The sequence below is a fragment of the Diplotaxodon limnothrissa genome, linkage group LG7, assembly GCF_057381915.1.
Source record: "Diplotaxodon limnothrissa isolate DT_005_m linkage group LG7, D_limnothrissa_male_GT1.1, whole genome shotgun sequence".
Classification (NCBI taxonomy): domain Eukaryota; kingdom Metazoa; phylum Chordata; class Actinopteri; order Cichliformes; family Cichlidae; genus Diplotaxodon; species Diplotaxodon limnothrissa.
In genome coordinates this window covers 44,980,781-44,993,659 of record NC_140602.1, presented here as the reverse complement: position 1 = coordinate 44,993,659, position 12,879 = coordinate 44,980,781, and the positions used below count along the sequence as shown (strand labels likewise).

The window sequence follows — 12,879 nt, the reverse complement described above, 5'->3', positions numbered from 1 at the left end:
CTAGTCTTAGCCCAAGGGCTGTCTCTTTGCTCACAGCTCGGTGAATGTGTGTCAGAGGTGAGGCTCCAGCTCTACCATAAAATTTCAATTTCAATTTCAATTTTATTTCTATAGCACATTTAAAAGTCACAAGTACAACAAAGTGCTTCACAAACGAACCATACTTGCAATTTACAACAGGAGAAAACAGTTAACAAAGAATAAAATTATAAAATAATAATATAAGAACAGGCATGAATCAGGGAAAATTAAGCTAAGTAGTTTGAAAAGCGAGCTTAAATAGATGGGTTTTTAACCGAGATTTAAAAGATTGGATAGTTTCCGACACACGGACATCAACCGGTAGGCTGTTCCAGAGTTTTGGTGCAGCGAAAGCAAAGGCCCGATCCCCCTTCGTCTTTAATCGAGACATTGGTTGCATTAGAAGCCCCTGATTAGAGGATCTGAGTGCCCTTGTAGGGATATATAGATTAAGAAGGTCAATCAAATAACTGGGTGCCAAGTTATTTAAGATTTTAAAAGTATATAAAAGAATTTTAAAAACAATACGGTATTTGACAGGAAGCCAGTGGAGGTCAGCTAGAATGGGAGTAATATGATCCTGTCTTCTAGCGCCGCTTAAAAGGCGTGCTGCGGCATTCTGGACTAATTGTAGGCGTTGAATAAGAGAGAGTTGGAGGCCTAAGTAAAGAGAATTACAGTAGTCCAGTCTAGAGGTTATAAAAGCATGAATGAGCCTTTCAAGGTCTTTATGTCGTAGGTAAGGCATTGCCTTCGAAATTTGGCGTAGTTGGTAGAAGCTGGTTTTTACCACTGCAGCCACTTGCTTATCTAATTTGAGGGAGCTGTCCAGCATTACTCCGAGATTTCTGACAGTGGGCGATAAGTGGCTGGCATAGGAACCTAAAGTCTCCGAAAGCTGTTTCAACGGCATGTGGCTACCAAAGACGATAATTTCTGTTTTGTTTTCATTGAGGGTGAGCGAATTATGCAGTAGCCAGTCTCTGACGTCACACAGACAATTAAGCAACGGCAATAGCGGGGATTGAAGATCCAAATCCAAAGGGAAATAGATTTGGATATCATCCGCATAGCAGTGAAAAGAGATATTGTGATTTCTAAAGATTTTTCCCAGGGGTAACAGATAGAGAGAGAACAACGTGGGACTTAACACAGACCCCTGGGGAACACCGCAACGAAGGGGTGCGGGGGAAGAGGAGTGATTTCCCATAGAGACAGAGAAAAACCGCTCGGATAGGTATGATTTAAACCATGAGAGTACTTTGCCTTTAAGGCCAACTACATGTTCAAGTCTTGAAAGGAGAATATCATGGTCGACCGTATCAAAAGCAGAGGACAAGTCTAAAAGAACTAAAACCACAGGGCGCCCTGTATCAACAGTTACGAGGAGATCGTTAAAAACTCTCAGTAAAGCTGTCTCGGTACTGTGGTGAGGTTTAAAACCAGATTGGAATTTTTCATTTCATAAAAGACAACAACGTCATCTTCTCTGCTATTGTGCTACTTAACCCAGTTTTCTGTGCAGATGAACTGATAACAGTAACTGGTGTAAACACCATCACTAGCCTAAACAGGTCAGCAGGCAGGGGTTATGTCAAATCTTCCAACACTTTATATCTTTACTGGGTCTCTCTGGTGGTGGCAGGACTTAAACAGTTATATTAGGAAAAAAAAAAGTTTTCAGTATATTACAAATAGGGCAGTGCCCCATCAGTGTGTCAGAAATCAGTGTGTCCCTGCTGTTTATTCTGTATTTGCTCCCTCTGGGCGATGTGCTGCGCAAACATAATGTGTCCTTCCACACCTTTGCTGATGACATTCAGATCTACCTCCCTCTGAGGTTAGACTGTAAGGACTCTCTGCAGCCGTTATTCTCCTGTTTGTCTGACATTAAGACTTGGATGGCGCTTAACTTTCTACATCTAAATGAAAGTAAAACTGAAGTCATTGTGTTTGGGCTTCCTAAAGACCCCAACCTTTCCTTTGATTTTATGGGACCCCTAACATCCAAATGTACTTCCTCCATTAAGAGCCTCGGTGTTACTTTTGACAGTGCTTTTAAATTTGATAAACAAATCAGCTCCGTAGTCAAGGGATCTTTTTATCATCTACGGATTTTAGCCAAAGTCAAGTCCTACCTGTGCAGGAACGATCTAGAAAGGGTGGTCCATGCTTTTATTACTTCACGGCTGGACTACTGTAACTCCCTTTATGTTGGTTTAGATCGTTCCTGTCTGCATCGCCTCCAACTGGTGCAGAACGCTGCTGCTTGCATGCTGACCGGTTCCAAAAAGAGAGGCCACATCACTCCGGTTCTCTGCTCTCTCCACTGGCTCCCAGTTGCTTCTAGGATTGATTTTAAAATTTTACTGCTGGTTTTTAAGGTCCTTAACGGTACTGCACCTCCTTACCTGGCAGAGCTTCTTAGCATTTACCGCCCCAGGAGATCTTTGAGGTCAGCAGACCTGATGCTTTTAGATGTTCCCAGGTACAGACTAAAGACTGGGGGAGAGAGGGCTTTTGCTGTGGCTGCACCCAGACTGTGGAACAGTTTACCTCCTCACATCAGATTCTCCACAAGCCTAGGAACTTTTAAAACTGCTCTTAAAACTCACCTCTTCTCATTGGCTTTTAGCAAGGTTTAACTTATTGTTTTAATTTATTGTTTTATCAGTGAGGAGTTTTATGTACTTGTGTTTTATTGTATTTTATATTTGTATTTTGTTGTACAGCACTTTGGTCAGCCTCGGTTGTTTTTAAATGTGCTTTATAAATAAACTTGACTTGAGAAAGAGTGCCATACAACAAAAGAGTGCCATACAACTGAATAGTTCTGCTGCTCTATGCTTTCACTTCAGGAAGTGTGACTTTCATAATTTGATTTAAAATGTCACGGTTGAAAATTTCTCATTTACACTGCATGCACTGTCAGCTACACAACTAAAAGCTAGGAAGAGAAACTAGAACAAAACAACTACCAATGGTTAGTAATCTAACTTTAAAGCAAATTGCTGCTATTGCAAGAGTTGATAGTGGCAACAAATGAAGACTCTTCAGAAAGATTGGTCAGCTGGTTGTTGTGAGGTTGAAAGGGGCTCACTGTCGTTTGCGCCGGACAGCAATACACTTGATATAAAATTAGCTGCGCACAACAGAAACTAAGTGCACATTTAACAAATGTCTCTACAAATTGCGGTGAGAGATCGGTCTTCAAATATCTGCTCTTTGTCAACACTATTAATAAACTTAGGCATGTGATTTAAAACAGCAGTGCTTTCTGGTGTCTTCTGAAAGTTACTAGGAACACATTGCATTCAGTGGCTCAGTGTGCGAGGTAGCTGCACTGGGTCTAGCTGCTGCTCTTCTGACAAACGGGTACTGAGGTGAGGACAAAAGTGGCATCACTTACTCTACTGTAACAGGATGACTTAAAATTGATCTAGTGCAATATTAAACTATATTAACCTGATGATGCTGATATGAAGAGAAAACATCACTACTAGATAACACCAATAAAAATGTAGAAAATATGAAGCCATTTTCATGCATGTGCTCTTAACTTCTATCAGAATCAGGAGAAGTGTAGGGCAAAATGCAAATATCCCACGCAATTGGATCGGATGAGTTTTTGGGTTTTTTTTTTTTTTGGGGGGGGGGGGACCTGTCAGCTTCATGGGTCCATGTGATGTTTGAACAGAGCACCTAATACTGCAGCAAATCTAACATTTCCAGCACACTGCAAATTTATTTCCTGCTGTTCACTACAAGTGAGAAAAGCAGAAAATATCTCAACCAGATTGTTCCAAAACTGTCCTAAATTTGTGTTTGAAAACAGCTTATGTCTACAAACACTATGATATTCTGCCCTGATGGTTGGCTGTGCACACTGTAGTAATTAAAATAAATCTCAGGTTGGCTGCAAAGCAAAAAGAAAATTTAGTGCGAGCACACAAGCTTTGAGATTCAACTATAATTCCACATTTACTCATTATTCATCTCTGAAGCTCCTCAGTGACATTTAAGCTATTTCAAGCACAATAGATAGTCACGGTCTAATGTTTTTCTGCTGAGCTTGCAAATCAACACAAGCAACTATGTATCTAAACCCCATTTAGACTAATTTCTTTTGAGGAGCTTGAGTTAAATCATAAATATTACAATAAATACATCTCTAAGCAGGAATCCTTATATCAACAGCTCTTTAGCCATGGTTAACACAAAATCATTAAGTCACAAAATGTACAAGGCTTTGTTGACACTACGTGTTTAAAAAACAAAACAGATTTTCCTTCTCCATGGACTTTAGCCTTTTAGCCACACACGCAGTTTTAGGTCACTGAAACTGGCCTTTTGGAAATCATGGGTCAAGAAATTCAGAAAAGGCATTTGCAGGGTTGGCAGTTTTTGACGTTGCAGAGCCTGTGGTTCTGATTGGCCGACATGGCTTTATGGTTTGTCCACTTGGCATGTTCTTATCAGTGCTTCTATTGTGTTTCTGTATGTTTTCTTTTTTCCCCTCTATAAACTGCCTCTGTGGGTGTGTGTGGTTCTTTTCTTCCTCTTTTTTCCTCAAAAAAAATAGACTAATGTATGCAAATTAGACCAGAGAGAATTTTGAAGTGGCTGAATTTTCCCAAAATCCTTCTAGAAGAAAGTCTTGCCACTGAGCAGCCATCTGGGTAAAGCTTTGTGGCACTTGTTTGGGGAGTTAGTTTAAAGCAAGTATCTAATGAACTCGAACTTAAGCGGCAATTGAGACAAACTACACTCACAAATGAAATGTTTTAAATGATAATGAAATTATGTACAGATTTTCCCCAAAAGCAAGGGGTTTTCCCCCCCTTCCCTTTCCCCCCCTCTCAGTTAAAATTTCATAACCATCTTTGCTGTTCTGAATAAATTTCAACCAGTATAATGTCTCTGATTCCTCTTTTTCACTCTCTTGGATGGAGGTTATCCGTTTTTCAGATTCCCTTTGTACTAAGCTACCTTCAACAAGTGTTAAAAGGTTGAGAATGAACAATACGTTAACACTGTTAAAGCAAGGCCTGGGGACAGATGATAATAAATATGTTCAGAGCAATCCCAGATAGCTTACCGATCAAGAGGATTGTTACAGGTTGTTTTCCCAATAACATGTTAAATCATCATCATTAGCTTTTGAATTCATACTTGATTTAATCTGCATCACTATAACTTAAATATCAGCATATATAAAACAAACACATGCAAAATGGTCATGTGTAGGAGCGCACATAAAATAACCCCAAATCATTTTTTATGTTTGTAGAACAGTATAGATAACAGTGCACCTGGAAAATATTCTTAATTTGATCATATAATATAAATTTTGAAAAAAAAAATATTTGAATATGAATTTTCATAATTAAATGTGGAAATAAAAAAAGATCAGCCGTATGAAGACGTTGGGCTGTGAGGTTGATGGAGTGTTATCCACCCACATTACTGCAGACTGTGTGTCAAAGTCGGAACAGCTGTTTGGGGCATATAAGGCATGCCTGAATATTTCTATTCATACCTTTTTTTTAAAAATAAATAAATAATCAAACATAAAGTTAACCCTCCTCCCCTCCCAGTCAGAGATGATCTCAGTCCTATAAATGTAATTAAAAAAAGAAAAATGATGGGGCTGTAATATTGTGAAGACATATTTCAATGTTAGTCCCATTTAAAGCAAAAGAATAAATGGACATTATCTGCTGTGTTACGAATCAATCCACTGATTTAACCACATCTGGAGGTAGTTTTGCTTGTGCTTTGATCCGATCTCATCGAGGTGTAAATCCATCTTGATCGGCAGTGGGTTTTATTGCTGCTGGGTCACATAAATTAAGCTTACTATGTTAATTAATCCTCACCAGTGCTTCGCTTATCTTCTGATATATCACAGCCGTTGACAAGTCAAACGGGATCATGAAGCTTGTTTTTTGGACACTAATTTGCATTCTGAGATCCAATAACATTGCACACAAAATTTATGACAACAACCCTTTCAAATATCAAGTTTCATTGTAAAAGCCTGTGGACTGGGTGTAGTCATAAAAATTGTGCATTAAAAAAAATATACAAACTATTTTCTTTCTTTGGCCTCACATTTTACAGTGATTTGGACTTTTTATACAACACATTTACCACACAAACAGTTTGATAGACCACTTATGAAGCTAAAAGCACACAGTGGCACCCTGCTGGCAAAAACGTTGGGAAAAACTTTGTTTTATCTGCATTTACAGATATCGCTGTACTGGGAAAGACTTTTGCTCACTGATCTAAAACTGATGAAAGATATTCAATTGTGATTTTTTTTTAAAGAGCATGAATACTGGGATTTTCAGAGGCAGAAGGTGTGACATTAAATAAAGGTTAGTATATGAAATAAACAGTCGACTCGTACAACTCAATGAATGCACTCTCTTAGGGAAGACCCGGTTGGCTCGGCCTTCTCAGACTCAAAACAATCTTGTAGTAGACATGACACAAACACTTAATCTTTAGTTCATAGATCAGACAAGTATAACCTAGTATAGATTAACTAGGCCATAAGAAAGAGGTCGTTTTCGGAGACAACGCATTTCACTTATCACATCATCTCTGAATGATTTCGTGCAATCTATACTTTCGCCGACCACAAAAATTACTATGACACTATAGTTATATATCGTTTCTATACCTCGAGACCTGATGGTGCCATCTGTGACCGCCTATCGCTTGTCACTGTATGGAAAAACTGCATTTTTGTGACTTGACACCGATGCTAGCTTAGCTACAGCCGAACCTTTGTTATTGTGTGAGCAGCAGGTCGACGACGAATGCCAGCTAGCACTAATTTGTTGGCAGACAACAAACTAAGCCTTTTAACACTGTCATGAAACGCTGCGTTTATTGTGCACAACTGGGTTTACCAACAAAGCCAGCCGTACTCCAAAAAGCGAAGGAAAATTTTTAAAATGACCACCCCATTGTGCTTTAGCTATCAGCAGGGCAGCTAACTCGTTAGCATTTCCTTGCAACAGCCACCATTGGATTTAACCGATGCTGGACAATGTTAGCACGGCATCAGCTGGGGCTGCTCGTTAGCTAGGGCTAGCCAAAGTTAGCAGTTTAGCAAAAAAAAAAAAAAAAATCAAGCTGATGGAAAAATATCTGGATGAGTGACCTTTTGTTCTGAAGACGTTGATAAATGCATGTGAAGTGTCGATGTGAAGAGACAAAGGTTTCTGTATACTGACAGAAATACGGTTCGTTGGTTTAATGACCTATTGCAATCTGGTTTAGCAATAGCAACAGCGGCTACCAATCGGTAGCGCAATGCCTGTACGCACTCACCAGGATGAGTAGCCTTGCTCCGCCATATCGCCAAAAACAGTGGGTTCCGCGACTGTGGCTAACACAGATTCAGGTCCCAGTGACAACCCGTCGGGACCCGGGAGATGTTTTCTTGCGTTTCCTTCACAATTCGACGTCTTAGCGGTTACTTTTTGGTGACAACATGGTGATACATCCCGGCAGCAGCTAGTAAGAACTAGCTGAATATCTTGCGGTTAAAACGACAGTGATGGTTTGCTATCGTTAGGTGGACTAGACAAAGCACCCCGAGAAAAAAAGACAGCTGTTATTTTCGGTGGTTTCGCTAGTGTCCTGCTGTCACTCCAACCGAGAAGGCTCGGTCTCCAACGATGCTACACCCACAGTAAATCCATATTCAGCTCGCTGTATGCAGACTAAATTCGGATATTCCTCAAGTCTGCACCTCTAGCTGTTATGGAAGACGTTCAGCTTTGTTTTCTATGGCGAGTCCACGGGAGCGCGCAAAATCGCCCTACTGAAGAGGTTTACAAATAGGACGTGCACTGAAACGCTTTCATGCATCGAAAACGTTTGTAATGGTTTCCCCTCCCGGCAGCACTGCAGCCTATCATATACACAGCGATTGTGAAAGGCAACGAGTTGTTGCAATTAATTGCTGAATTATGTGACATACAAAATACGGAAAAAACGGGCCGTGCATGAATATTTAACCAATTTACTTTAGTATTATGACAAAAAATAAAATTGTAAATTAAATTAAAAATAAAAAAAACTTTTTTTCAGAGCAAATTAAATTGAATACGTGTGTATAATTATAAAAAATAAATTCGTTTTAAGATTTTTAAAAATATTGTTTTGCATAATGCGCCTCCTTTGGTGATTTTTTGTTTTTTAAAAGGGACCAAAAGCCGATAAAAGAAATGTCGTGCGGTTATCAAGTTGTCAGGACAATATGTTGACTGAATCACCCCATAGATGCCCTTTATCAAAATATAAATAAAAGAGTGTGCAACATAGCAATATTTACTGAAATAATCAAGTCAAATTTATATAAAAAATATATTGGGCCTAGTTCTTTGTTTTTTTTTCTCAATGTTTATGTTCTCAATGTTTATGATGATGATTACGTAAATAAATCCATTTGTTGTGTCGCCCCCTCTGGCTCCTCAATGTAATAACCATAGTAGGGCATTCACTGTCGTTCCCCTTTTAGTGGTAAAAAAAACATAAACTCCACATGAAGATTGGGACTTTGCAGGTGAAATAAAGGTCAACGTGTATTGGGCTTGACCAAGTTACAAGATCTCTGCTCAAACACTCAGTGACGTTATCCATGGGCGGACTTATCCGTAGCTTAATTTATAGTTCTGTGGCCAACGCCATTTCCTGCAATTATATCTGTGCTTCTGTGTCGATGGCAACATGTAGTTACACTTCTAGGGAGGTAAATGTCCAGTTACCACATAGGGTTTGCAATTACAATGTAACTACAGCACAGATTTAACACAAAAGTATAAATCCACTGTGAGTAAGCAAACAATGGAAGCATATGTTTGGTTGATGCTTGCCTGCACCACTGGAGCACTGAAAGAAAAGTTAAGACTGGCTCTGTCACGGACCCAGTTCCAGGGATTCGGGGTCCGTGAGCAGTGTGGACTACTATTGTAGTTATTATTATTATTATTATTATCATTATTGTGGTTGTTGTTATTATGGTTGTGTCTGCTGTCCTGTTTTTCCGTGTTGGTGTACTGTCAGGTGTTTAGGGGTGTGTGCTTGTGTATGTGAGGGTGCGGTCGTGGCAGGCACTTTTAGGCCTGGTGGGTGTGGCCCTGCCAGCTGACCGGTCCCACCCAGGAATCCACACACACCTGGCGCCGATCAAGCCTCGTCAGAGGAGCTTCAAAACAGTGTGGCTGAGAGCTCCTCGACGCTGGATCGTTGAGTGACTTCCCGTCAGTCTTAAGCGTATTGTGCAAGGTTAGTGCAAGTCTACTGTTAGGTTTTGTACTCACGGCTGCCTTTGGTATGCGTGTTTCCTCAGGAGGAATTGTGGCGACCAGGAGGCAGCACACGGAGAGTACACAGGGAACGGAGACAGAGCACGGAGCACGGGATAAAGGAGAAGACACGGAACGGGAGTTGGGATCACACGGGGGGATTTATTGTTGTTCGGATTGTCACCACTGTAAATAAACACTGTTGCACTGTAGAGTCCTGCATTTTGGGTCCTCCTTTCCCCACATCCCCACGGTCTGCCAGCGAGACCGTGACAGAACGATCCAGCCATTATGGGCCCAGCGGACTCAAGGACCGTCTCACAGGAGGAATTGCTCGCCCAGCTCTGGAAATACTGTCGGAGCATTATCCAGGCGGCAGATCCACATCAGAGACACTTACAGGTCGTATTTTTTGATTCCTTCTTATCATCAATCACCTCATCTGTGAGCTTTTTGGACATTAAGAGACTAATTTCGATTATAACCACGCTGAGGGAAAGTTCCTGTTTTGAGCTGTTTGGTTTGGGCTGTCCGGGCGAGGAGGATATGGCAACCTCCCTGGGAGCCCTTGCTGCCTATTTCTTTTTTCATAGGCTGATAGCCTCCCCGCCGTCGCTTGCAGCTCGCTTGTTGGACCCTCCATTGCGGGGGAAACGTTTCACACGCCCTCTGCACCTCACCACATCTCCACTCACCTCTGCGGCACCTGCTGAGTCAGCAGACCAAGGACCGGCAGCTCAAAATCACGCAGCTGCTCTCCTGTCCGGCCGGCTGGTGGAACCTCAGCCTGATACGCTGGCCCCGGCATCGTTAAAGAAGCGACGCTTGCGCCGCCGGCGTGCCTCACCGCAGTCAGACTCTAAAACTTTCCAACAGCCGGCTGTGGTGAGTCATATGGACAATTCATCTTCATTCACCTCATCTGTTTATTCACGGGACTGTGTGAAAGCTAACCTCGTAGCACAGCCAGCTGCCCAGCCTGTAGCCGTAGCACAGCCAGCTGCCCAGCCTGTAGCCGTAGCACAGCCAGCTGCCCAGCCTGTAGCCGTAGCACAGCCAGCTGCCCAGCCTGTAGCCGTAGCACAGCCAGCTGCCCAGCCTGTAGCCGTAGCACAGCCAGCTGCCTAGCCTGTAGCCGTAGCACAGCCAGTCCAGTCAGCCTCTCGTCTTCATCCTCAGTTGGAGGCTGATATGCCTGCTGGAACTACCCTGCCATTATGTCACCCGCCTGTTGTTTCTACATCGCTGTCCAGTCTACCACGAGTAGCTGCCGCACCATTATCACCTCCGCCCTTTGCAGCTACTTCTCCACCAGCGTCCCATCAGACTGCAGCGACCGCAGAACTCTCAACTTCACCATCCACATCACCCGCTCGACCGTCATCTTCGCCACCTGCAGCTTCCGCATCGCCATCTTCACCTCCGGATCAACGACCATCTATACCCGCGTCGCAGCCGGAGGAGCGGCTCAGCGAGCGGGAGGAGCCCGCGTCGCCAGCTGTGGAGCTCAGCGAGCCGGAGGAGCTCAGCGAGCCGGAGGAGCTCAGCGAGCCGGAGGAGCTCAGCGAGCCGGAGGAGCCCGCGTCGCCAGCTGTGGAGCTCAGCGAGCAAGAGGAGCTCGCGTCGCCAGCTGTGGAGCTCAGCGAGCAAGAGGAGCTCGGCGAGCCACCAGCAGAGGAGCTCGGCGAGCCACCAGCAGAGGAGCTCGGCGAGCCACCAGCAGAGGAGCTCGGCGAGCCACCAGCAGAGGAGCTCGGCGAGCAGAAGGAACAACCGGCGCTGCCAGCCGAGGAGGGGCTCTCGCTGCCAGCCGAGGAGGGACCCGCTCAGCCGGAGGTCAGCGAACCGGAGGGACCTCCACGTCCAGTGCGTCCACGTCAGCGACCGGCGCGTCATAGACCATGTGCCACGCCTCGCTGTTGCTCACCGGAGCAGCGACATTGCCATCGGACCCGTGGCAGGCCACCAGAACCGTTCCGCCGCCACCGGACCCGTGGCAGGCCGCCGGAGGAGCAGCGCCGCCGCCACCGGATCCGTGGCAGGCCGCCTGAAGCGTTCCGCTTCCATCATGGGGTTGGAGGTAGGCCGCCCGAACTGTTTTCCCACCACTGCCTGACCCGTAGCGAGTTTTGCCTGCTTGCGGTCCACTGGGTCGGCCGCAAGAACTGTTGTTCCCACCATGGCAGTGGTTGGACATTTGAACTGGGGTTTTGGGGCCCTCCGTCCGGGACCCCCCCGCCGCCCGCCCGGGGTTGGTTGTACTGTGGTTTTTGTTTTGTTTTTGTTTTTGGGTCGTCGGGTGCCGACCCTTAGAGGGGGGGTACTGTCACGGACCCAGTTCCAGGGATTCGGGGTCCGTGAGCAGTGTGGACTACTATTGTAGTTATTATTATTATTATTATTATCATTATTGTGGTTGTTGTTATTATGGTTGTGTCTGCTGTCCTGTTTTTCCGTGTTGGTGTACTGTCAGGTGTTTAGGGGTGTGTGCTTGTGTATGTGAGGGTGCGGTCGTGGCAGGCACTTTTAGGCCTGGTGGCCCTGCCAGCTGACCAGTCCCACCCAGGAATCCACACACACCTGGCGCCGATCAAGCCTCGTCAGAGGAGCTTCAAAACAGTGTGGCTGAGAGCTCCTCGACGCTGGATCGTTGAGTGACTTCCCGTCAGTCTTAAGCGTATTGTGCAAGGTTAGTGCAAGTCTACTGTTAGGTTTTGTACTCACGGCTGCCTTTGGTATGCGTGTTTCCTCAGGAGGAATTGTGGCGACCAGGAGGCAGCACACGGAGAGTACACAGGGAACGGAGACAGAGCACGGAGCACGGGATAAAGGAGAAGACACGGAACGGGAGTTGGGATCGCACGGGGGGATTTATTGTTGTTCGGATTGTCACCACTGTAAATAAACACTGTTGCACTGTAGAGTCCTGCATTTTGGGTCCTCCTTTCCCCACATCCCCACGGTCTGCCAGCGAGACCGTGACAGGCTCAGCTTTAATTTCTAAATGTTTTATGTCAGTCATGCAGCGGTAAATGTTGGGTGCCATTGTGTAACTTCATATTGCTGCCTTCTATTGTCCTTTCCTAGTAGTGATACCACAGCCTACCCACTAATAGAATATTGATTCCCTCTGTGAACATGGAATGGAGATTTTATGGGAACAAAAACACTGCAATACCCAACTGGTCTAATGCCCAAATGGCACCCAAAGACCACAAAATTATTATTATCAGTCCTGTTAAATGTATAGCTCTAGTGATGGCATTGTCTGCCGGTCTCTGACTTTGGTCCAGGCTTTATAATTGTACAGACTGCCACAAAGTCTTGTGTAAAGGATGAACATTGGGTTTTTTCTTTAACCCGTGGCTGTTATTTTTTTGTGATTTGCAGTTATTGTATGAATTGCTCTGTTTTTGTGCAGACTTTTGTGAATTTCTGGAATTTCGTTTCTGTACCTGATTTCTCCTGTAGCCACGTTTTGCAACAGTTTATTTTTCTCATCACTCACAATTGCAGTGACACATCTATA

The 12,879-nt window shown here is 44.1% G+C and overlaps 1 protein-coding gene and 1 pseudogene across 1 annotated transcript in view; one reads left to right on the top strand and one right to left on the bottom strand.

Moving 5' to 3' along the window:
* The window catches only part of sppl3 (signal peptide peptidase 3), a 36,807-nt gene extending 28,910 nt beyond the window's left edge, over window positions 1–7,897 (bottom strand). The window contains exon 1 of the mRNA XM_085359744.1: window positions 7,369–7,897. Coding sequence (XP_085215870.1) covers window positions 7,369–7,394 — 26 coding nt within the window. The 5' untranslated portion in view covers window positions 7,395–7,897. The remainder of the gene's footprint in view (window positions 1–7,368) is intronic.
* Window positions 7,898–10,541: 2,644 nt separating this feature from the next.
* LOC146628903 (uncharacterized) lies at window positions 10,542–11,733 on the top strand (annotated as a pseudogene).
* The last annotated feature ends 1,146 nt before the right edge of the window (window positions 11,734–12,879 follow it).